The sequence below is a fragment of the Perna viridis genome, chromosome 13 (assembly GCF_037379345.1).
Source record: "Perna viridis isolate PV_CMFRI_1.1 ecotype Kerala chromosome 13, ASM3737934v1, whole genome shotgun sequence".
In the NCBI taxonomy this organism is placed as follows: Eukaryota; Metazoa; Mollusca; class Bivalvia; order Mytilida; family Mytilidae; genus Perna; species Perna viridis.
In genome coordinates, this window is record NC_142457.1 from 6,218,008 (window position 1) to 6,244,976 (window position 26,969).

At 33.3% G+C, this 26,969-nt stretch overlaps 2 protein-coding genes across 3 annotated transcripts in view; one reads left to right on the forward strand and one right to left on the reverse strand.

The window, feature by feature from the left end:
* Positions 1 to 1,584: 1,584 nt before the first annotated feature.
* Positions 1,585 to 7,831, reverse strand: LOC148599373 (UPAR/Ly6 domain-containing protein cold-like). Its single transcript, XM_088558097.1, has 4 exons — positions 7,702 to 7,831; positions 6,846 to 6,965; positions 5,944 to 6,122; positions 1,585 to 4,347 (listed from the first exon to the last, which is right to left on the reverse strand). The coding sequence occupies exons 1-4, from the start codon at positions 7,748 to 7,750 to the stop codon at positions 4,264 to 4,266; spliced, it is 432 nt and encodes a 143-aa protein (XP_088414223.1). The 5' UTR covers positions 7,751 to 7,831; the 3' UTR covers positions 1,585 to 4,263.
* Positions 7,832 to 8,427: 596 nt separating this feature from the next.
* LOC148599374 (neurobeachin-like protein 1) overlaps positions 8,428 to 26,969 on the forward strand; it is a 71,839-nt gene continuing 53,297 nt past the window's right edge. For both annotated transcript variants that reach the window (XM_088557071.1, XM_088557072.1), the window contains exons 1-16: positions 8,428 to 8,540; positions 11,433 to 11,524; positions 13,163 to 13,324; positions 14,041 to 14,122; positions 15,042 to 15,160; positions 16,400 to 16,473; positions 17,893 to 17,975; positions 18,879 to 19,058; positions 20,051 to 20,159; positions 20,677 to 20,783; positions 21,762 to 21,845; positions 22,658 to 22,756; positions 23,875 to 24,115; positions 24,458 to 24,561; positions 24,785 to 24,886; positions 25,062 to 25,195. In XM_088557071.1, the coding sequence (XP_088413197.1) occupies positions 8,481 to 8,540; positions 11,433 to 11,524; positions 13,163 to 13,324; positions 14,041 to 14,122; positions 15,042 to 15,160; positions 16,400 to 16,473; positions 17,893 to 17,975; positions 18,879 to 19,058; positions 20,051 to 20,159; positions 20,677 to 20,783; positions 21,762 to 21,845; positions 22,658 to 22,756; positions 23,875 to 24,115; positions 24,458 to 24,561; positions 24,785 to 24,886; positions 25,062 to 25,195 (1,832 nt within the window). In that variant the 5' untranslated portion in view covers positions 8,428 to 8,480. The remainder of the gene's footprint in view (positions 8,541 to 11,432; positions 11,525 to 13,162; positions 13,325 to 14,040; positions 14,123 to 15,041; positions 15,161 to 16,399; positions 16,474 to 17,892; positions 17,976 to 18,878; positions 19,059 to 20,050; positions 20,160 to 20,676; positions 20,784 to 21,761; positions 21,846 to 22,657; positions 22,757 to 23,874; positions 24,116 to 24,457; positions 24,562 to 24,784; positions 24,887 to 25,061; positions 25,196 to 26,969) is intronic.

Sequence of the window (26,969 nt, forward strand, 5' to 3'; positions counted from 1 at the left end):
TGGCGGGCCTATATAATTACATTGCTAAACTAGATAAATAAAAACAAAACAAAGTTTGTACATATTGGCCCGATGTCAACTTGGGAATGGGAGATATATGTATTTAGTACATTTCTGTGTAAGAATCAGGCAACGGGTGGCATATTATTTTTGTAAATTTGTTTTTGTTTTTGCCTCAGATATAGTCAATGAATCTAGAAACGAACCAAAAAGCTATTTAAAATTGTCCGAAATCATCTGTGACCTAGATATTGTTTTACTACTTATAAAGTGAAAATTTTCTTGCTATTTCCATAGTGCATTTCAACTAAATTTAAACTATCAATATCTTAAAAAGGCAAACTTTACAAACACTTTGATGGTTATTTCTACAGGTTATAAGGTATAATTACTTGTATAATGCAATAAACTCTCCGAGTTTTTCCCTTCATGTGCCACACCTTAAACACACTTTGCCTTATTCTTAGACAGAGAAGTACTTAAAAAAATACTGATTCAGAGGGAGGTAACTCCGACCATTTTGTGGTGGATTTGGCTTTCTATTTCGATAGTATTGCTTTTGAGTACTTCTTATATACAATTAATTTGGGGATTTCGATTGTCCTATGACCTGTATGTGATTCTAATGCTACTGATGAGAGGTCAATACTTGAAACGTGGTGTGTACAACATATCTTAATTTGCAATATTTATACAATTGGTATTTTTTGTAATTAGGACCGTAGAAACCTTATTGATAGTTTGTAGTCTCACATGCCAAACAGGTATATATTCATAATTGAATAATACGAGCAAAGAAATGATAAATCTGGACAAAAAAAAACGGCTTGATAGTAAAACTGCAAAAATAAATAGGAAATCGTAACAGAGGGCTAAATATTATTATTACTGGAAAAATCAGAAAAAAGGAGGGCTAAGTATGTTGTGACCCCGTGTACTTGTGATCAGTCCAATAACTGTAAAATGGGAAATGTATAGACAATAAAAAAAGGTACGAATAATTAACACGTGGTCTTGATTTTCCTGCATGTTTGTATCGAAATTACTTTTCCAGTAGGAACCTAGGATTTCATGTTGAATTGAACATTTTTAGTGCAAGTGCAAATAATCCCAGCTTCCTCTCAACCCCCCCCCCCAACACCTTAGTAGAAAATTAGTCTGTGCCTAATAATGGCTTTTCTTGCATGATTCTATAAAAAAAACTAAAGGGTACTGTTTCCAGTCCCATTGTTGACTTTAAAAATATCTGTGATTACCAGAATAAAGAAAAATTATGAGAATCAATACATGTGTACAGTCTTAGGTGCGCAGACATACCGGACTGCTCTGTACCTTCTGATTGAGGAAACAGCTTAATTCTATTTCAAAGGATGTGTTAGTTACACCTCTGACAAGTTTAGGCAGCTACCTGCCCTGTCCCACCCATGTACTTCACCATATTAATAACCCATTTTTTAACTTAAGAAAATCCAGTTGAAATTATCAATTATCATATCACAAAAGCTATCGTATGACGTGCCGACAGACAAACTGACAGTGGTTTACCATGATTCAGGCAATAAAGTAATGACAGTAACCACAGAATTCTAATAAAATGTTTTATTGTTAGTATAATGTATAAAAGCTTTGATATGTACAAGTGAAAAATGATAATAATATACAGTATTGAGGTTCATTCATAAATTACAAAGTCACAGGAAGTGAATTAAAATGGAATGTATGAAAATATACGTTCAATCTGTCATGATGAAACTAAGTCAGATTCCATATGTATTAAATCATTATACCATGAAGATAAGTACTAAAGAAATACATTTGATAGCCTGATGTCAATCACAGGGCCGGTTCCAGACACTTTCAAAAGGAAAAGGTGCCAGTTGAGGTTCCTCAGAAAAGGGGGGATTGCTAAGGCATTATTTGCCATATTTTATCAATTTTACAAATGAGAATGACAAATTTTCAAACAAAAGGGGTGGGTGCCAACCCCCTGCATCCCCCTCTGGATCAGCCACAGAATCAATCCTTACTACATCATTTTTATATTACTTACTTGTTTCATTTGAAAAGTAATTACAGTAAAGAACATTCTGAAGATAAATGGTCATGCTTGATGAAAACTCATGAAACAGCTCTTGTTTATATAATTTCAACTTTCTTTCTTACGAGTTAATTGAATTTCCTTTTTACCAAAATAACAGTTTTTGCTATCAGTAGCAATTTTGATTACAAAATAAAACTAAATATATCATCCTCTTTAATACAGCAGAGCACAATGTACAATGATGATAAAAACAGTCTGTCAAGAACTCTTCAGCTTAAAATAAGTATATTATCAAGCAGATTTTAGTGTTAAAATCAGGATATTTTTTGGGAATTGTTTAGGAAATAAGTCAGATATGATTTTATAAAGTCTACAAGCAAAGTGGAAATTGGCAAAATCGGAAATAAATTATATTCAGTTAAAAACAATCACAACAGTAAAATCTGAATTTGAAATAGCAGAATTCAGCTAAAAAGAGGAAAAAATTGTGTCTGATAAGTGAAAAATACACTTTTTTAAATATTGGAAATGGCCTTCTCCCCTCTTAGTAAGAATTTTAGACTAAATTACAAATTTTAGCATTTTTTCAGTACTAGGAATTACCAAGGCAACCTTGTATAATATGTCTTAAATTACTTTCAAAGAGGCACACTTACTATTTACTAAAATATAAGCAACACTAGAATTTTTTATAGGATAAAAAACATCAAAATCAGGAGTGATCAATTCTTGGAAAAAAAAAACAAAAAAAACAGGAACTGCTCAAAATTCCAAAAAAGTCAGGAAAATCATCAGGAGTCACATGACAGACTGTATAAAGAGTAGAGTTATATATAACATATAATCTACAGATTATGTACAATTGCTAAAACCTAGTACACAAATCTATTCACAAAATTATTTACCTCTAACAACAGAAACATGTCTACTTTAAATGACATTGGTACAAAAAAACTGATCGTCTGTTGGTAAAGTTCAAATTTAGCAAGTAATGAAATAAATAACTCTTCTTCGATATTCAAAATGGGAGATAAAAACAAACAACTGTACATACTAGGCTCAATTTCATAAAAAAATCTTTGTGAGTAATGACCTGATAATGCTCTTCTAACAATGTATAGATTCTCACTAACAAAGCATTGTTGTTATAAGCATTTACAGAAATTTGACACAACCAAACCCTAAATTAACAAAAAATCTGTCTAAAGCAAACACATATTGAAGTCCCATTGTTTCAGTTTAAATATATTTTTAAACTGGATATACCCAACAAAAGGTGTTTGGTACATGTCAGTAAATATTGAAAGATACCTATGCAACTAAATGAAATTTTCTAATTTTTGTAAGTAAGAGAAATATTTTATGTTAATGAGACAGTAAATGATTTTGTGTTTGAGTTTTTGTGCAATTAAGTGTAAGTGTGTGTAAGAATCATGCAAAATGGGAAAAATCAGAAACATGCATGTCAAAACCCCACTGATCTGACAATGTAATATCACTCAAGGATGCCTTCTCTATTTGAAAATACCATTATTTGATCTCTGCATGACTGGCTTTGTCAGAAATTTGTCAACAGAATGTTAGAAAAATTAGATTTTTGACAGTTATCTGCCCTTCAAATGTTCATTTTCAGTGCATTTCATTGAAATTGCAACTCAATGGACCAGCATGATATGGAAAATCTTGTCTGTTTCCTTTATTCTGATGGTGCAAATTACAATATCAAAATGATGGGTTTTTTTATACCGTGTTTCACCCACTGCCTGATTCTTACAGGGACAGACACTTTAACAGGTATATGATTAAGTGGAATCTGCTGTATTATCTGGTAAAAGCAAAACATATGTGATCAATCAAACTATGTATACAAGGCTTTAAATGTTGAAGTACAGATCACATTCAAATACATATTGTACAGTGTACTGAACAACTTCTGTATAAACTGATAAATCAAGATGATTTTAAAAATGCATTATATACAAAATTCACAACCAGTGATGGCACATAGCTTATAAAATACAAAAGACTGTTATTCTATTGAAATAATTCGAAAAGTAGCAAACATAAACACAGAGAAAAAACTCTTATTTTAAAAATTTCTCAAGGAATTAGTTAAAATCTATAAAAAAAAAAGGTTAACTCTCTTCCAAGTCAAAATGTCTTATTGAAAAATACAATATAAGAATTTTCGCATAATAACATTTCATTTTAATTTGAAGATTTTATAGGTATCTATGGAAGACATAATTCATCACTGTTACAGCTGTCAGTAAAAGCAGACTGATCTTTGTATTTCCAGCTCCAAGCTACAAAAGAAAATGAAAGTTTTACCAGAATACTAGTAATGGTAACAAGAAGTTGCACATGTTGTCATGCTAGGTACACCACCATTTGTACAGGAAGTTCATATTGGACAGCAACCAAAATTGCTTTCCATGGCCCATAAATATAAAACCAAATACGAAATTTGAAACCAACCTGTCCAGCAGGAGCTGTGAAATTTGGGAACCAAATTTTCTTAACCATTTCAAATAATGAAAAATGGGAAAGTCCCACAAAATAGACAGTTGATATCTGACAGCAACCAAAATCACTACCAATGAATGCACCATCAATATAAAGCCATATATCAAATTTAAAAACAATTTTGCGAACTGATAGACATAGTGATTCCATTGATTAGGTGTTTTTGTTTTATTTACTTATTTGATTTTACTTCTCTCCAAAAGTTGTAGTTGTAATCTTAATTAATTAGTACTGCCTTTAACCTCAATATGAACTAAAATTCTGTGATTCTAAAGTCTAAACCTTAATCCTCCAGTTACCATGATTACTGAACCAAGTATATTTTTGCTATGGTAGAGAAAACTCTGAGATTTCAGAAAAAAAAAACATGAAATGCTGAGTGCTTGGAGAAGAAGCAATGGCAAACAATTTTCAAGTCTTTAGTATGGCCAGAATGCAGATTCTATACACAAGTTGAGCATGTAAATAAGGCAGTTTAGATCTGCAAGAGACCGGGTCACTGTAACAGATGTTTAAGGAGGTAGACCTAGGGTAAGGGACACAACTCTTACAAATCATTGGAATGTTTGCATTCAGCATTTGACACCAAGCTCAAGTAAGCATCTAAGTAACTTGGATTGATTTCATTCTGTCTCAAATGAAAGCTTGAAAGGCTTTGGTGAAATTGTATATAATACAAACATATCACCGATGTCAAGAGTTATGTCCCTCACCCTACTCCAGCAATGCTAGAGATTGTCTGGCAAGCTATTTTCTGACTTGGTGCCATCGAAGGCCACCGCAAATGTGAATTAGCTTAACATGTGTTTTAAAACATTCTAAGTCTTTTATATACATAAAAAAAGTTTAACCTACCGGAAATTGAGCAATAAAATCCTAAATATTTGTTAATACCTAAAAAACATTTGTAATGAAGACAGTTGTCAAAATGACCAACAATTTTGAATTAGGTCACTAATTTTACAGAATACAATATATTTTTGACAAAACGAACTTAAAGTTGGTAAAGGCAATTCGTTGGTTACTTTGATATTCTTTTTCGCAATAAGAATGAAGTATGGAGGAACGGAATCCCAACCTCTTACGTTGAAGGAGTATCCCTTACCTACCTCAAACATTTTATGCAATAATGAAATACATCAATGTAAGGGATAAATTGTAGCAATAAGAAATCAGCCCCTACACCACTAAAAAGTGGTATGCTAATATCATTATTTTTTAACTGTCTCATCCCCCACAACAGATTTTTGTGATATTCAATCCCATCCAAACCTTTTAACTTATGTTTAAAAAAAAGGAGAAGCTAAATAGGCCACAACATGTAAGGATTGACAAAAAAAAACATTAAACACCTCAAACTTACTATAATTACTTACTGTTGTATAATAATTGCATCTGTCACCTTGACAACATTCAACACACGTCCAGTCCCGGTACCAATCACGCTTACATCGTACTCCAAGACCAATACTTTCTTGCTGACAGCTGGTGGATGTGTCACATGACTTTGATATGTAATGGTATCGTTTACTTTGAGGTTGCCAAAATAATGGCTCTGTAAAATATCACAAGTATATAAAAAACATTGTCAAAATACATGTACATACATTGAAGACATAAGTTTTTGTAGGTTTAAACTGGTCTGTTGCCGGTATGTCAGTTAAGTACTAGTAGTCCTATGTTTGTATAATGTATAATCAGTATCTTTATTTCTGTTTTAACAAGGGTAAACTTTTTTACCTTTTAGGTGTGTTTAATTCATATTAATTGTGTTTTTTTTTCACAGTGTCCAGATTTAAACAGGGGAGAGTTGTTATCATGCCAGAGTACTGCAACCCCGTCACATTTTTTGTACCTGTTCCAAGTCAGGAATTTCCAGCCTCCGTATGTCTTTTGTTTTCACTTTCAATTTACTTTTATGTTGCTGGGGTATATAGGGGCAACCATTTCATTGTACCTGTGTAATATTGATTTGGGGACAGCTGCAGTCTGCCCTATGGTGGGAAGGTTTCTTAGTCATTCATTGGTTGACATTTTCATCCCAGTGGGGTTGTTGTCTCTTTGACATATTCACCATATCTATTCTTGTTATATGTATATGAAAAAATATCAACTGACTTTTCAATTCTATAATACAATTTTGATGCAGAACTAAAGATTTATTCATCATTAAATGTTATATACTTGTTTTGACATATGGATTATATGACTATTCAAGACCCCTTATAGTACAAAAATTACCATGCTATCACAGATCTTGAGAAAACCCCATACTTACGCTGCCATCGTATTTGTGTTTTACATGTGTCTTCTTCCTGTCGACACTGAATGGTGGTCTTTACACATTTGTCTTTATTGCTGTTCTGTGCTTCACAAACATAGCACTCTAATGCATAACCTATAAAGAAATACAATATAACGGAGGTGTAACCTGTAATAAGATGAAGCTATTAGTTTTTTTAAGATGACTCATCGAATCGACTATACATTTTGTACTGGTTATTATAAGTGAGTGAAGATCCATCAGTCTGAAATGTATAGAATTTTTTTCATATTGACCACATTACGTTATTTGATCAGAATTCCTTTGACATTATCAAAAACTTAAATCCTGTTGTGGTAAAAGAAGGCATTCTTTGCTGAACCTGGGATTGTTTTACCAATTAAATTACAAATATTTGTAATATCTTTTTAATCCATTTTATTTAAAAGGGAACCTACTAAATGCCTTGGTCGAACTTAAGACAAATGTCTTCCTCGTACATTTCTGAAACCTTAGCTAGCTTTACTGTCTGAATATTGGAAACAATAACTGGCAGCCGGCCGTTTTTCTTGCCTTCAGAACGCACCTGTCACTGACTAAATATTGGGCCAAAAGGTGTAGCTTGCAGGTATAATTTGAGAAGCATGTTATTTAAAATACCTTTGAAAGAACACCATCAATACTTTTATCCACAATCTTTATATTAATAATCAAAATATACTCGATAAAACTGAAATCATTCTGCTGTTTATTATGACTTCAAGGCGCCATGTTTTTACCTGTAAGGTAGGGTCTTTAAATGCGAAATATTTGATTATTTTTTACGTAAAAATGAACTTCCAATATCCAAAGCTGAAAAGGCTATACTTACTACAAAGTGGCAGTCCAAGAAGGACTATATACATGTAAAGATTCGTCATTTGCTTGTTTCAAACATTTGAACACCTGAACAGGTAAACGGAAGTAGGAAATGAATATTTGCTCAACCTAAAACTAATACTACATCTCTTAAACAAAACGAACCTAAGAAAAATGAATGCTTTCATAAGAACAAGCCAGATTTTTCACCTGTTTTTAAAAGACCTATCAAAATATATAATAATTTAAGAAATAACACACATTTTTAATCCAAATTTGTGATTGCACCGGAAATAGGTTAAACCAATGATTTATATACATGTATATACATTTAACTCCTTGGTTAAACCAATATACAGTATATATAAATTTACACGGAGATAAACAAAAATAAAGAAAATGGGGAAAATGTAAAATATAAACCCCTGTTACTATGAAACACGGCTATAAATAAAAATAATTACAAGTACTATTACATGTACTAGTTATCACATAATACACAACTAAATTTAATTCAAATTCAAATATTTTATCAGATAAATCACACTCACGTACAACGATAATTCTTTTTTGTAAATGAAATAAATATTATGCTTGAAAAAGAGTTGAAGATTGAAGTTGCTCATTTGATCAGGTCCCGAATTTGACTATATTTTAGTTGATGAATCAACCGTAATTTGACATGTTACCCGGGAACGTTATCAGAATTGTTTCATCAATTTAGCAAATTAGCAGTATATTCCACTTCCTGTTGCTGATGAACTGTCAGTCGAAATTAAAAAATCCACACAAATGGAAGGTCTGAGCGCAACCGAGACACTGTTTGAAAAATGGATGATGTTTACATCAAAGGTTGAATAGAAGATAAACTAGAAAAGTCATTTCACCCCAATCAAACTTGTATAGTTGAGTTGATCATCCACGGTATCATCTTTTGCGGAACCGGACGCCCCATAATTTGAGTTTTTTTTATTTGTGTTTGATAATTTCTCGTAAATTTGTGGTGAAATTTTAATTGACCTGTCATTTTTCCTGCTAACACTCGGTTAAGGTGAAGTTGACAATAATTTCACTATTTTGAAATAAATGCCTAAGGGTGTGACTTATTATTAGTGCAATATAGTGGGCACACTTCTTAAATCAGAGCAAGGAGTTATAAAATGCTATTTATAAATCCTTGATCAGAGCATCACCATACCAGCACTTGATAATGAAATTAAACTGTTTTAAGACAATAACATTTGGAAATTTTATATAACCTGTCATGTATGATTTTCTATTTACTGATGAGATAAGGTAAATCATTTAAGTATGAAATAACTTTTTTTTAAAGTGTAAAATTAAGTAGTCATAAGTTGTGACAAAATACATTGATCTTACTTTAGAAAATGACAAATATCAGAACTCACAGTACAAGGCAATTTGAGCAAAATAGTTCCCATGATGTTGCTCACTTCCCCCTCAGAGGACACCAAAGGCAAAGTGAAGTCACCCTTGCCCCCTAAAGATCAGAACTGTATTCCATTTTTTAGCAGTATTTGACCATTCCAGTTATATTTGAACATACATCTTCCAAGAATGGAGCCTATTTTTCATGTAGAAAAAAAATGGTCAAAATCTTTTAAATTCATCGAAAATTTGGTTACAAGCAAGTATTTTGATACTCAAGCTTCGGACAATTCAGGAATGAAAGTCTTTACCGTTCTAATTTTGTTACCAATTCTGCAAATTCGTTTTTCTGATTTGTTTGGGATATGATTTTATCTCAGTTGAGAAGCGGTAGCAAATACAAAGCATTTACTTTTATCTTCTTGTTTCATATTTGAACAGAGAATTCTCAGTTTCAATGGAATATGTTTTCAGTTACAGACATTATTAGACTGACTGCTACAATACATGCAATTTGTTTCAAAGAAGTTTTCAATCTTGATTTGCCAGAAATAAAATTTGAACATGATATTGATTCTCCTGATCAGCTTATATCCAGAGACAAAATATTTGACTATAAAAACGTTAAGGATTAAGTGGGCTTTGGAAAATATAAAAGAACAAATGAAAATTCCAGCAGTAATGTCTTTGGCCAAAATTGTTTAAACTGCTGCTAAAAAGGGGAAAATCGTAAACCATTCTTTGCACAAAGCTTTGCTTTGCTCATTTAAATATACTAATTTTGTTGCAGTAAATATTAAAAAGGGGAGAGGTAGAGGTATAGTCAATCAATTTCATGTACATGAATATGCAATACAGTCCAATTTTTTATTTGTCAGCATGCTGTCTAATTTGATTTCAGGGGTTGGGACTTGCGAAGGACTCTAGGCCATTTCCCTTTCTTGTTGGAAATAGCCCCTTCATTTAAAAGAAAACTATATGGTTTCATAACTTATGGCTGTTAAGATTGTACATGTGAATATCTTCGAATAATCCTGAAAATGGCCCCTTCTCAAAATAAATTTCCTTTCTAACAGCTACGATTTTTCCCAAAATATTTAGTAACTTACTCCTGAAGCTCATAGCCACACAGGAAGGTAGCATTTATCTAATACCAAGAAACGGGCATCAAAAGGCTCACTTCTATACATGCATGTAACATCATACATCACAGAATTACGGTGGGGAATCATGCATGTGAAGGTGATAAACTTTACTTCTCCCTGACCCCTCCCCACTTCTCCCTGGTGTCTCTCTGAAAGAAGTAACTTCTCCCTGTTTTTTTCCAGTAGCTTGAGTCCTGGAATATGACATTCATTTTTGTAAAATATAAGTAACCTTATTCTAGAATCTGTGTGAAATCATCTACATATTTTTATTGTATTTATCATCTACTATAGAGCACTGCTTCACATTCTCAATCATTTTACTTCTTTGAAAATGTCTAAAAGACAGACAAACACATGTATGATGTTAGTTAGCCTAATGGATGAAAATAAAGTAATGATATCATGATTTAAATTTAAAACTCATGCTACTGTATGGACTTTTGCCAAACAAAAACAAATTTCAGGTGTATGCACATTGTATGATGGATTTTTTTAAAAGGTATTGACTAGCCTTTTGAGTCTGGTACATACATCCTTTCCAGGCTTCTGTTGGTATCAGTTTTTCCTGGTAAACTAACAAAGCCCAGGACACATGATTGAAGAACTCGGAGTATGTCCTACCAGGGGTTTGGTTGTTTTGTTGACATCCAGTACTAATTCATTCAAACTTGGTTTTCTACAATGTACCGTACATCAAAACCATATCAATCAAAGGAGTATGAATAAATAATTCTTTTATTTTTTTATATGGTCTTGATCTTCATATAACAGGTTTTACACTTGTTCAATATAAAAATGTTTAGAGGATTTTCGTCATCATGAACTTGTGGATCGTTATGGTGTATCCATCAACACCATGAAAACTGATTTATTCAACGGGTCATAGTTTTCCTTTCCTCATTTGTCTACCCAGGACTTGACTTTTTATGAGCAACTCGGCGGGTGTTTCTAGAAAAGCAGGGACGCTTACCCTACCGGTGCACCTGGTCCATGCTCCCAGTTTTTAGTGGAGTCTGAGTTGCTCATTTACTTTTGTTACTTTGTATGTATGATTTTAGTTACTTTATGTTCTTTGTTGTGTATGTCTGTTTTCCATGTCTGGTCTTTGTCCCTGGATTACATTCTTTTGATTACCCCTATAACCTTGGTTCCCTTGATTACTCCTTAAAGATATGTATGATATAATTTAAAACTTATTGCCTTTCAGAATGAAAGAGAAAAGTTTGCTGACTTCTTGAACTGTTTTAAAGAGACTTATAACCATTTAATAGATTTAGATCTTGAGCATTTAAATGAAGGGTGAGTAACCATGGTAACAAACATTGTGTACATGTGCCTGTTTATGTCATACATGTAAATGTTTTGTACTTTCAATTTCTAGTTATGATCTGAAAAAAGAGGGATACAGGAGGAGGACACTTTGGTGTTTTTGTACTGTATACCACAGACACTCAGATACTGTAAACATATTAATTTTTCTGGTTGCTAACTTTCATGGATTCTATCAAGTTATCATATTTGCCAGTATCAATTTTCACGGTTTCCAAAAAAATTATTAGCATTATATAGTGTTAGAAATCAATTTCGTATATACTATTTTGAAAACACCCATAAAACATATGTATTTCATATGTTTAGGACCACCATGAAAAACATGTGCTTCTGACTAACAAATTAATTCATGAATTACAATTAAATAAAAATCATTTGGTATTTACATGTTTTCAGTGAGTAGGATTTCATATATATATATGTATATATATATATATATATACTGTTTTCATATGATTTTTGAAAACGTAAGATTTCATGTGTTTTTAAAAGCACAAAAACATTTTTTGACAGTACTAGTCCTAAACATGTTTCCATGTGTTTTAAAACATAAAACAACAAATGTTGCAATTGTAAATGTTTATTTTATGTCTTGAGGGAGTGTCACATATTGGTATTTACAGTCGTTCCGCTGGAACAGGTCTGTTTTTTTTCTAGAATTCAAATGTTTGATTGGGTTATAAATTTTTCACTTTCCTATGTCAATGGGCTGTCATTTCTGATCTATACTATATCAGTGGGTCATAATTCCTACAATTCAAATGTATACTTGTATAATTAATTTCTAAGACAAACTTTCCAATTATCACCAATTAATCTTCAATTAGTGTCTGCTGTAGTTTAATCTTAATTTATAAAGTGATGAATTGATCAATTACAGGTGTATTGGATTTGATCAAAAGATTAAGCAATTATGTGCCCTTTCTGCAACCTGCTGTAGGTCTTGTTTTTTTTATGATCTTGTTAATTCAAAAAGATGTTACATGTATGTACACAGTAGTAGAATATATGAATGGATATGTATTTTATGCTGAAATATTTGTGAATGGGACTGATTTTCTTGCAGACAAATATAAGAATCAGGGTGTTTTTCCAAATTCACCTGCACTGCTGTACCAAATTTAAACAAGAGTGACCCCCTTTGTTTCATGTAGAGATGGCTTTGGTGACATTTTTTGTAAGAATTTCATCAGAGCACTTTGAAATTATGAAGAGGGACACAGGAACACTCAAGGGCCACAGGTCTTTGAGGGTTTGCCTTTGGATTCTTTTAGTTCAATTTCTTTGAAACTGAATTTTTTTCTCAGAAACAGTTCAATGAAATTTCTTTCCATACTGGACTGAGAAGCATCTAATTACATGTACTAGTCTGTACTAATTCTCGAAAAGCAATTCTGATTACTTGGTTTTGGCTCTTTTGAAATAAATTAAATGAATTACAATTGGAAGTAATACTGAAGTATGAAAAATTCTTGTATTTTACTTGTTGAATTTTTCAACCATAGATACACACTGTTCATTTACATTTTATAGGTCTCCATTTGTATCTTTGATCATGTTAATGTAAGCAGGTTTTTCAGATAGGATGAAAATTTTATACTGTAGATATTCAGAAGAGGGACCACACTTCACAGTGTTGCCAGATGGTGTTTTACAAGTGCTCAGTTCTCAACTGTCTCAATGCAGTGAATCTATACTACAAGGCTTTGATGTAGAAATGCTCAAATTTTCATGTAGAATTTTAGAATGTCTCATTATAATTACAAGGTACATTAGTATAAATGGTTAAGTTTGTTTGGTTTTCCTCTTAACAAAATGGAACGATACACTTTATGAGTGCAAGTTGTATATCGCAAAATATCAACTCCAGGTGTTTAATTTCAACATCATAACATATAAACCTCTGGGAGATTGTTATGAAGTTGAAATTAAATCAAGCCAGTTGATTTATTGCTATAGTCAAATTTCACTAGTGATGAAACCTTTATCTTGTTATGGTGGAAATTCTAGCAATCATCTGTCTATGACATCACCAGGTATTATGACATAACAACATATTAAATGTCACAACATCACTTTTGACAAATTAGGTTTATAGACTAAGGGACACAATCACACAACAATCAACTGCAACAGTGACTTTTTTTATCTCACGTCGGTTTCACTTCATCCATAGTGTGATATAGCAATATCTAGCCAAGCTAGAGGTAGTTATGGCAACCAGATCATAGAGAAAACCAATTTAATCCTGGTTACCGCCATGACATACAAAAAAAAAATAAGAAAGTACACCATAAAATGCCATATTGAATGTGCATATTTATCTTCTTTTGCTAGCTGATGGCTGAGGAATTACTTTAACAGAGACAGTCAAACATCACTTATGTACATGTACCTCAATCATTTGAAATTTAATTTAAAAATATTTCATAATTACCACAGTTTATATTTTCATGTTTCTTATATCCTTTTATCTGTTTTAGGAATTATGATAATGTTCCATTAGTAGCATCTTGTGAATTTGTTAAATATATTGTTACCATAGCAACCATTGTCATAACAAAGGTATGATATACAAAGTAATGAAAAATAGATATTCACAAAGGAGAAGAAATGCCATTAAAACACTTAAAACTTCATGCATTTGATAATACATGTACTTATGACATTGCTGAGTTCTATTCTTAGCTAACATTTTTAATGCAAATTTCACAATTTCTTAGCAATTACTAGTAAGTTCTTTTTGTTTTTACAACTCATGCTGGGTGAACTGGGGATGTACATGTGTTACAATTCTTGTGACCTTTCATCGTAGGCCAAGAAAAAAATATATGTCTGTCTAAAATTGCATTGGATATAAAAACATTAAAACCATAGGTAAAACCATTTAATTTTGATTAAACTATTTTATATAGACACATTTGGGAGGATATATTGACTTTAATAGTACTGAACTAAAAGAAAGAAAATGCCAATAAAATGTGCTATAGTAGGCAGAATAAATATGGAATGTTGGGTAACCTTAAGTAAACAAGTTTTTAGCTCACCTTGCCGAAGGCAAACTAACAAGGTGAGCGATTCAGGCTCCTGGGAGCCTCTTGTTTCTCTGACCCTACCATTCATTTGTTTGCCTGTCTCAATTCTGTTTTGGAATGCTTTGATTTTTGTAATATCAGTAACCAAATCTTTTTTTTCTATGATGTGATTTAGGCTTTGCCTATGAGGGACCGAGATATTTGTACTTGTTAATTTATGGGTAATGTTTTGGTCAGTAGGATTATGCAAGACTTCCTCTTCCACACATGTGTGTCTGCATTACAAGTTCAAACTATTACTTTCCAACTATATATTTCAAGTCCAAAATGCCTCATTTCAGACTGAACCATTTTAAGCTATTAATGTTTCAGAGCATTTACATATACAGGACATCACTGATGGTTTGTTCCTATCAAAATTAAAAGTTTTACAATTGTTTACATTACAGGTAGCACAGCCAGAAATTTCTACAGATTATGAACAAAGTTGTCAGTTCTTCAAACTCATCATACATTTCTTTGAGTGTTTGTACGATCCTTACTTTCTCTGGAGAAAACGTATTAGAGGGTAAGTTGTATCATTGGATAAAAATGCGGGGACATACAAAAGATGTCATGAGAGCATGTTGGTTAATGCTACAGAATATCAGTAGTTATAAAGTCTGAACAGAAAATATCACAGTAAGCCTGTTAGGGGCAAAATGTGATACTCTTTTGACACGTTTAAACCTGACCTTTTTCTATTTATTTGCAGCGTCATATTCGATTGTCATTTGATATTGCCATTAATATTAACATAAAAATTTTAGTATCACCACAGTTGCTGAAATCTCTGGGAAATTGTTATAACTTAAATAGAATGCTTACCCTACCGGTGCACCTGTTCCATGTTCCCAGTTTTTAGTGGAATCCAAGTTGCTCATTTGCTTTTTTTTGTTACTTTGTATGTATGATTTTAGTTACTTTATGTTCTTTATTGTGTATGTCAGTTTTCCATGTCTGGTCCTTGTCCCTGGATTACATTCTTTTGATTACCGCTATAACATTGATTCCCTTGATTACTCTTAGTAATTATCCTCTGCAGCAAAGTGATAGAAAAGACATGGTTATAGTGGCTATCCCTCTGTAAGATATAATGTATGCAATTTCTCTGAAATCACTTGTCAGATTTTGTCCATACTGGAAGCATTTGTTTTACCATGTGTAGATGTGAACACATTAACCCCATTAGGATTCATTATTTTTTAGGATAATTTGTGGGAGTTATGGATTTTCACCATTTTAATCTTCTTGCTGTAAAGGTTATACCTCTGTTTACTAACTCATAGTTGGATCCCCCTGACTGGAAATATTCCTTACATTAAAAAAAAAACTGAATGACACTTACTTTTTTCTGATTGTAATCAACTTCTGGATTACACAACTTTTTTCACAAAATCTGTGTGGTAAATTAGATGTTTTTTGAAGTTGTTTTCTTTGAAATTTGGGAAAAAATAAGTAAATAAAGTAAAATCTTGACCTACTGACCTATTTTTTTTCTGACATGTAACAGGAAACAGAGGTATAATTTTATTAGGCCTAATGAAAACATTTGTCCTCTATTGTTGCTGCAAGCTTGGGGGATTAATTGTCGAGATTATTTTATTCTACCTTAAAATGTAATAATATTTTTTGCAAAATTTAAAAATGTGTCTTGTATTTTTCATGTAAAAAATTCCATATTTCAATAGCATTGCAAAAAAATATATTAATTTACAAAACTAAAATGGAAGAAAAAAAAAATTAAGTTTTCTTGTTTCCTTTGCAGATGGAGTATGGATAAAAGTAGAATGAAATATAAACCAGCTGTCTTACATGTGGAAGTTGTTCCTTTCTTTTTTGGTAAGATTGACATGTGTGATTAGGCAGGGTCTGTGTATGGTATTTTGGTAAGATTGACATGTGTGATTAGGCAGGGTCTGTGTATGGTATTTTAGTAAGATTGACATGTGTGATAACACAGGGTTTGTGTAGGGTATTTTGGTAAGATAGACATGTGTGATTAGGTGGGGTCTGTGTATGGTATTTCGGTAAGATTGACATGTGTGATTAGGCAGGGTCTGTGTATGGTATTTTGGTAAGATTGACATGTGTGATTGGATGGGGTCTGTGTATGGTTTTTGGTAAGATTGACATGTGTGATTAGGCAGGGTCTGTGTATGGTATTTTAGTAAGATTGACGTGTGATAAGACAGGGTTTGTGTAGGGTATTTTGGTAAGATTGACATGTGTGATTAGGCGGGGTCTATGTATGGTATTTTGGTAAGATTGACATGTGTGTTTGGACGGGGTTTGTGTAAGGTATTTTGGTAAGATTGATATGTGTGATTAGGCGGGGTTGTGTAGGTATTTTGGTAAGATTGACATGTGTGATTGGATGGGCTTTGTGTCCTGTATTTTGGTAAGATTGATATGGGTTGTGTATGGTATCTACATAAAGTGTAGGGAGAAAGTTTTGTACTCATCATGTAATTCAAGAGAGAGGGTGTCATAACTGCAATCACCTTGTCAGTTTTGTAACAGATTGCCCACCCAAGCTGCATGAAATGTTTCGTTACTAGTTTTATAGTGTTGGCATGGTGACTTGTGCAGTCTCTCCCCTTCAAGCACATATACTTCCTGTTTCCTGTGTTTCTTAAAGTTTTTATACGATTGTTTTTGTGGATGGTACATTATTATGGTAAACCATTGTTCATCCATCTGTCGTTTACACTGTGCGCAAAAAATTTTTCACGAATTTTTATGAAACTTTGTTAAATTTTTCCTTTTTATTGATATGAGTGAGCTTCCTTTTAATTCTTATATATTTCTGATTTTTCTATTGTTAAACATGAGTGGGGGTCATTCTTTGCCAAACATGTTAATATCTCAAAACAAATTTATTTGATTATAGGAGATATTTTTGGTTAATGCTTCTTCAGTTAATGAAAACAAATGTGGATTCTTCTTTTCTTGTGACAGTTAACAATCATTTAACATTAACTTACATTTTTATTCCCATGCAAGTTCTTACAAGTACTTACCAATACATAGTTATAGAAAAACTTGATAACTGCATGAAAAATTAGAATATCGGCTGGAGTCAGCAGTGGGATCATTCAAATAGGTCAAAATCCCAAAACATGGCCTAAATACATGAAACAGAGACAATATACTTACACAATTTAGCCAACAGAATAAAATAGATAACAAAAAGATAAGCTTTATCTTAAAAACTCCAGCAGAAAAGTTAATATGTAAGTCTTGAATATTTTTTTGTAGATTGTTTTGATCGTGGACATTTGCCATTTGACTTGAGAACACGACTGTTACATATGTTTGGTGCTATCATGTGTGGATCACAGGTGAGGCCCATTTCATGAAGAAATGAAAATACCCAAATGTCCTTCACAATTAACTTTGGAATTTGTTATTTTCTGAAAATTTTTCTGGTCTCCTTTGAAAGTGTCTCATTACCCATTTAATTGCCAAGTATAAAGAATAAAAAATAAACTAATCTCATATTTTTTTCTGGCTGTAAACAGTGAAAAAAACTCTCATAATTTCTTTTGTGAAATTAGAAGGCAGAAAGAAATGCCTCACTCTTTAGTTTCATGAAAAATGATTACCTTTGATTAGCCTAACTGATTTTCCATTGCCAGTTGTTTTAGTCTGTTTAGATTTTCTATATTTGCCATTTCTTTGACACATTTACTTGTGCCCCTGCAGGTCCGGATGTCAAAAGATTAGGCCTGTAGTAGTGCTAAGCTTGTCGTAAAAGGCGACTAAATAGTACTCAGAAACCTAGCCGGTGGCTAGGCGCTCTGCCCACAGAGCAACTGGGATGTGTGCCCCAGGTGGTGGAATGGGGTACCCCTGGCGTGTTACATACTGGGGTTGTCAGGCTGTAGTACAGAAAACCTGACTGCAAACCATAGTGGTGCATCGTGTTGGGAAAGATGCCACGTTTCTCGCACGTGAAAGAACCCTGCTGTGGTATTCGATAGGAGTAAGAACCTTTGTGCTCCGCCACAGGAGGCTAAATTGCCTGACCCTACTCATCCCTCCCTTTTATCTTGTGGCAATCAAAATTGTCGACCCTATTATCCTTGTGTCCCATCCCTTTTTTCATTTCATCATCATCATTTCATGTTCATTTAATCATCCATTTCATGTTCATCGCCTGAATATAGCTGAAATATTGCTGCTCGGGCGTTAAACCCCAACAATCAATCAGTCAATCACATTTTCTTGTAATACATTTGTAGGGAAATGCCTTAAAAGTGATAACACCAGCCACACTGGAGGTTCTACTGAAGATGTTATCAGCTGAAAATGTAAAAGGACCAACCAATGAACTCAGACAGGAGATGTTTATTGTCAAAGATTTGGTGCTCAAGTGTATAATATGTATGGTGCATGTTATAAATGCATCTAGTGTGGACCAGGTAAGAAAGATGGACTATACATGTGATAAATCCTGTTGATATTTGGGGGGGGGGGGGTTAAAACCAGGAGTTAATGGCTGGTATCAAATGTGGTACCTTTTTATATAATACATGAAAAGATTATAATTATAGGATATTTGATTGGAAATAGTGAATAACCCAAATATGATAATGATAGCTGAAAGATACTAAGAAGTAATGAGTGTTGGGAAATTGTTCCAAGTACAAATTAAATGTTATAGCATGCTAGCTCTCATAATTATGTTTTGGTTATTGTAAACCTATAAAATTTTCGCGAGTGATTTATTTTTGTGGCTTTCGCTGACGTAGAATTATCACAAAAAAGAAAAGTCGCAAAAAAGCATACCTAGACACTATATGTTCAAGCAATTATTTTATTTTAAAACGTGAAAATAATCATTGTGAAATTAGCCAAAAACAGCAAAATGTGAAAGAAAGTAGTCACGAAAATAAGTTGGTTTACAGTTTATCCTTCCTATTTACTAAAACTTTGGTGGAATAAAGTTAAGTTTACAAGAGAAAAGTGCAATTACATTTGGCAGGAGAATATTTCATACTTCGCTCTATATACATACAGACTTTCCTTCAGTAATGGATGGTTTAAATGATTTCTCCACATGAGATGGTAAAATTAAAATTTTCAACATGCAAGTCTTACCGAGCATGATAAAATCTAAATTTTACCATAGAGAGTGGAGAAATAATTTAAATCAAGAATAGGCTGAAGGAGAATTGGTTTCCCCCACAAAATTTGTAGATAACTCAGAAATGTGAAATGGTAGGAAAACTCTTACAGAAATTAAATCACCGCCAGGTTGTTAAAAAATCACATGCATTTTTAATCACTGGTTTGGAATTGGAGAAATGTATATAATAAATTATGTTATTTGTTTTTATATCATAGTAAGTGCATTTCCTTAATGTTTGACATTGCGATGCATAAAGCATAATTTTAGTATTGTGTGTTTCAGAGGCAGGTGGAGGTATCCCATGTTATGGAGGATTATATCAAGATATTATTGAAGAATAAAGATGAACCTCAAGATGAACAGGAATTACGAGTTCAACTGGCAATGATTGGTATAATAATGTTTCTAATCCTTATATTGAACTTTTTTAGTTCTTACTTTTAACAAGTACTTAACATTATGTGTACATGTGCTTTTCAAAACCATTATTTTGACGAATGATATACATACTTGTAAATATGCAATGTTGTCTAGTCTACCATGTGTTAACTACTATTTTACCCATTATCATTTTGACTCTTGTGTGCACAACACAAACTTACACCAATAAGAGTAAGGCTTGGCTAGCCATCTAACCTAGTTTAAATTACATTTTCACTTTTATGCTTGTACCAAGTTAGGAACACAGCGGCTTATTTTGTTTTTCCGATATATCCTTGATTTTGTCAGTGCTATATGTATTTGATACATGTATCTCCTATTCCAAATTTATGATTATGAGTTTTGATCATTTTATTATTACCTTTCTATTGTGTTATGCAATATCAATTTTTCCTGGTAAATCCTTTTTATTGATGAAATAAGGAGTAATCATTAGCTAGCAATTATCAACAGTAATTCCTGTTTAGGTGCTATAAATGAGATGCTGGCATGCCAGGATAAAAGTTCTCTACAGGTTATTATGGTCAGTGGTGGTACACTGGATGCATTTATATCACTTCTACAGAAAACTGCTGTAAGTTAAGAGAATATCATGTACATGTAATATGGGGTAATGTTGCTGAATAGTAAAAAATATGGGTTAGAACATTTCAGGCTTTTTTAAACTGTACGGTTTCTAGTGATTGATATGGGGTATCACCAAGTTAGCTTTGCTCACAGTTTAATCTCGCTTTTTACTGTTTTTAATAAAAGGAAATTTTAAGCAATATAAGAATTGGCAATAATAAAAATTTTGTCTATTGAAAAATAACATAAATTTTCCACGTGCATATTGTTTATTGCGCGAATTGCAATGAACAAAATATGCACATGGAAAATTTATGTTATTTTTTAATAGACAAAATTTTTATCATAGCCAATTCTTATAAATTAATTTTAAAACATTTTTATCTTTAAACATGAGAAAAGTAGCCCTGAATTTAACTGAATAGGGGCGTGTCAGTATTGAAATGATTTTTGTCCTTTTAAATTTACTAATGCAAGCTACCACAATTGAAAGGACTTAAAACTTGCCTATGCGAGCCGTTAAATCAAAAGTAAAGTTGAACTTCAGTGTGCTAAACTTAGACTAGAAATCTCAGAGACTTGTTATTTATTATACAAATAATTGCATACTGAAGATGTCTTCTTAAATGGTGAAACATATCGATGAGTAAATGAAATTTCCATTGCAGTTTTCCAAGGTGTTATTAAAATAGTTGCATTCATGATATAATTGGACAGAATCAACAAAAGGTCTCTTCACTCTGTGTACATGCATTATCACTAAAACTCATAGAAATAAAATCTCATTTAACAAATTTCTGTGTTTATAATACAAATTAAACCAGATGTCTGAAACTAAACAACCTTTGGTTTTAAAGATAATAATATTGAACTTTAAAGAAAAAAAATGAATTCCCTGATTTGAGCACCCCTAACATACATGTACACAACTATTTACCTATGTCATTTATCATTCTACTTCTCAAGATAAGTTAATATTTTTCAGTTGACTGGATGTGAAGGTCAGAATCTTGCAATGTCAATTCTCAAGGTTATGACCTCTGTGTTGTCTGGGTCAGTCAGTGCTAAGGTTTGTTGAGATTTTGTATATTAAATGACATCCCTCCACTTCTTAATAAATATGTATTTATCGCATTTATCTTAATATTAACATTCATTTATTTTTAATGGGAAGATATAAAGCTGTTATGTTTTAAATCTAAAGTTACGATTTTGAATATTGCTAATACTACCAAGCAACATTTTTGCAGGAATTTCTTTATATTGCACATTAGAAACAATTGCAATATTTTTAATGTACTGAGCGTTGGTTTGTTATTGCACATGTTACAATAAAAACCTGGAATAGGTAATTTTTATATAATTGAAGCTTGATTTTTTTCTCAATATTGCTAACAATAATGACTTTCATGTTCGCAATTCACGCCAAATGTAGTGGAAACTGATTCACGGTTTTATAATAGACTAACAAAGGATATCAGATTTGAAGGCTACAAGAACATTAATGGTTATGTGGAAAATCATCTCTGAACATTAAAATATCTGTAATTTATGTGTCATTTAAATATTCTGATCCGTAATTGAATCAAGTTTCTATTCCTTGGCTCCCATTGCAGTGTCATCCGATCTTACACCTGATGACCTCAGTTGACCTCAATATAATTGAAGAACTTTTTCGGAATCGAAATGAAAGTGAAAGTCATCTATTAAAATGAAATTTTGGTCTAAAATAAAAAAAATAAAAATGCAGTAATGACTTTATTTTATTTTTGGTGATTGCTTGCATGAAAAGAGATACATGTATATGTTTTTCAGATATCAGGAAAACATAAAAAAAACTTAATAACAAATTCTATAATAACAATGATATTTATTTTGTAGGAGAGATTTCACCTTAGGGTTGGCTATGTCAAGTTTGTTGAAGCTCTGAAGAGTCTTGGACAGCCGTCTATGGAGTTATTAAAAGCTGTTCTTAATTTGGTATAATGACATATTAAACAAAGCCTACCAATAAAATGTAAAATGTGGGGTTTTGGTTTCTCTAATTTCCTGAGAATGTATTCATCTCTTGACCCTTTGTGTAATATTGTTAATCACAAATATGAGCTTTTTTTTCTTGGCAGATAATGCAATTGAATTCATTGGACCAAAACAGAAATTCAACTTCCTTTCTTGTAAAATATATATTGACCATTCATGGACATCCTGAACAATAGCAATCCCAGAATTCCATATTGTTTCATACATAAAGGTTGAGCAAATATGAACTTCATTGTGAATTACATTGTCTTAAGAAATTAGAGAAAGAGTGTCTTACTTTGATGGATTATCAGATTTCTCAAATCTTGATAGATATCTTGGTATTTTAAGCACTTGATAAAGCTTATGCTGTAAGAGTAATTAAGGGAACAAAGATTCTAGCGGAAATAAAAAAAATGTAATTCAAGGACAAAGACCAGACATGGAAAACACACACTCACAACAAAGAACATTAAATAACCAGAATAATACATACATAGCAAAACAAAGTACATGAGCAACTCGTACTCCACTAAAAACTGGGAGCATAGACCAGGTTCACTGGTAGGGTAAGTGTTCTTTGCTTTTTATAGAAACACCCATGGAGTTGCTCATAAAATGTCAAGTCCGGGGTAGATGAAAGAGGAAAGGAAAAGTATAACATGTTGAACAAATCAGTTCTTATGGTGCAGATGAAAGTAATGCTCTTTAACTATCTTGGTTGTAATATATTTGTTACCTACATCGCCCTCAGTTTTTTAGTTTTACTTTCATTTCTTTCTACATGTGATTTTGGTTATTTCATGTTTTTGTTCTGTTTGTCTGACCTTTGACCTTGGAGTATATTATTTTGATTACCCCTGAAATCTTGGTTTATTTGATTATTGTAAATGTATTAATTTACACAGTTGCTAATTTTTTAAAATAGAATATAGAAATATACTGCTAAGGATATTAATGTCTTGATAGAAGATATTGAATGAAAACAACACAGTTTATCTGGGTAGATAGCTAAACTTGACTGGCTTGCCATTAAGACCAATTTATCTAAAAATCTGCATCATGGTCTCAATTTACAGGTTGTAGAGACAGAGTTTGACAGTACCAAGCACCTGCTAGTTCAGAATACACAAGCAGCCATTATGTTACTGCACTGGTTACCTGACATTCAGTCACATGACCTTCAAATATGGCTGTCAGAGAGCCTTGGTACACTGTGCTCCAGAACATACAACAAAATGAATTGTTGTCAGAATGAAATGATTGGTGCAATATTACAGGTGATGGAGAGAGCAAAACAAATTAATACTAAAGCAGTTGGTGAGTTTTTGGACAGAAAATATAAAAGATGAACATGTATCAAAATATTGTAAACTTGTTTCTCTAAAATGTAAATTTTCATTAGAGTTAAAAAAACATGTCTAATTAGAGGTTTTGAATCAAGTACAAATGCATAATGGTACAATACCAGCATTCAACACTAAGATATACTTTATATATACATGGAATCAGACTTGAGTAACACCATCTTCCTGTTCTACAACTTTCTTTATATTTTAAATACATTGTATATGGTTACAGGCGTTGGGGGGAACCTGTAGTCTTATTTTTAAAGTCATTATTAATGACTACTTTTTGTATCAGCATGGTTATATATTACAGGGTTTTTGATTGGTCTGTTAGAGTGTTTAGGCACCCAATCAATAACAGCGATAGAATTAAAGAAGTTGATTGGTCTGTTTAGGCTGGATGAGGAAGAGAATCAGGTAAAAAATTCAGATTGTAAATTAAGCTACAAATTTTATAATGAAAACTTTCTATGTTATTTTATTTTACAATGTTTATTTTTTTCCAGCATTAGATTAAAAAAGAAAAACATAGGTTTGAAGTTGTCAAAAATACCAAAATTGTTGAACTCAGTTTTTAATTAGAAATAGTTTCAGCAGATAAACTTTCTTCAATTTTTGTAAGTTTATCATTTATTTTCAGAATCCATATTGTAGCAGAATGATGAGGGCATTGTCAACCATGGCCAGGAGGGAGGGAAAAGAAGGGGCATTACATTTCTTTAGGTTGCAGGAAAATAATGATGTAAGTTTTGGTTAAAGTTTTTTTTCTGATAAAAAGATTTTAGTTGGTTTTTTTTATATTAGGTTGTATTGTCCTGAGACATGATCTGTTACCTTTATAATTTGTTTAAAAGTACCCTTTTCCCCAATTGAGTATTTTGAGTATACATTAATTTGTTGAAAATATCATGTTTCAGGTTGTAAATTTACCAGGCATTAAGAAGTGGCCAGGGCCGGCATTTTCCTTCCACACTTGGCTGTGTTTGGACACCGAGATAGATGTGACTCCACATGGTGTAGTGGACCATACTTACAGAAGACAAGTATACAGGTAGTTATAGCTGGGGTGGGGTTGGAGGTAGATGTGACTCCTCATGGTGTAGTGGACCATACTTCTAGAGGACAAGTATACAGGTAGTTATAGCTGGGATGGGGTTGGAGGTAGATGTGACTCCTCATGGTGTAGTGGACCATACTTCTAGAGGACAAGTATACAGGTAGTTATAGCTGGGATGGGGTTGGAGGTAGATGTGACTCCTTATGGTGTAGTGGACTGTACTTATAGAGGACAAGTATACAGGTAGTTACAGCTGGGGTGGGGTTGGAGGTAGATGTGACTCCTCGTGGTGTAGTGGACTGTACTTATAGAGGACAAGTATACAGGTAGTTATAGCTGGGGTGGGGTTGGAGGTAGATATGACTCCTGATGGTGTAGTGGACCATACTTATAGAGGACAAGTATACAGGTAGTTACAGCTGGGGTGGGGTTGGAGGTAGATGTGACTCCTCATGGTGTAGTGGACCATACTTCTAGAGGACAAGTATACAGGTAGTTATAGCTGGGATGGGGTTGGAGGTAGATGTGACTCCTCATGGTGTAGTGGACCATACTTCTAGAGGACAAGTATACAGGTAGTTATAGCTGGGATGGGGTTGGAGGTAGATGTGACTCCTCATTGTGTAGTGGACCGTACTTATAGAGGACAAGTATACAGGTAGTTATAGTTGGGGTGGGGTTGGAGGTAGATGTGACTCCTCATTGTGTAGTGGACTGTACTTATAGAGGACAAGTATACAGGAAGTTATAGTTGGGGTGGGGTTGGAGGTAGATGTGACTCCTTATGGTGTAGTGGACTGTACTTATAGAGGACAAGTATACAGGTAGTTACAGCTGGGGTGGGGTTGGAGGTAGATGTGACTCCTCGTGGTGTAGTGGACTGTACTTATAGAGGACAAGTATACAGGTAGTTATAGCTGGGGTGGGGTTGGAGGTAGATATGACTCCTGATGGTGTAGTGGACCATACTTATAGAGGACAAGTATACAGGTAGTTACAGCTGGGGTGGGGTTGGAGGTAGATGTGACTCCTGATGGTGTAGTGGACCATACTTATAGAGGACAAGTATACAGGTAGTTACAGCTGGGGTGGGGTTGGAGGTAGATGTGACTCCTCATGGTGTAGTGGACCATACTTATAGAGGACAAGTATACAGGTAGTTACAGCTGGGGTGGGGTTGGAGGTAGATGTGACTCCTCATGGTGTAGTGGACCATACTTCTAGAGGACAAGTATACAGGTAGTTATAGCTGGGATGGGGTTGGAGGTAGATGTGACTCCTCATGGTGTAGTGGACCATACTTCTAGAGGACAAGTATACAGGTAGTTATAGCTGGGATGGGGTTGGAGGTAGATGTGACTCCTCATTGTGTAGTGGACCGTACTTATAGAGGACAAGTATACAGGTAGTTATAGTTGGGGTGGGGTTGGAGGTAGATGTGACTCCTCATTGTGTAGTGGACTGTACTTATAGAGGACAAGTATACAGGTAGTTATAGTTGGGGTGGGGTTGGAGGTAGATGTGACTCCTTATGGTGTAGTGGACTGTACTTATAGAGGACAAGTATACAGGTAGTTACAGCTGGGGTGGGGTTGGAGGTAGATGTGACTCCTCGTGGTGTAGTGGACTGTACTTATAGAGGACAAGTATACAGGTAGTTATAGCTGGGGTGGGGTTGGAGGTAGATGTGACTCCTCATGGTGTAGTGGACTGTACTTATAGAGGACAAGTATACAGGTAGTTATAGCTGGGGTGGGGTTGGATGTAG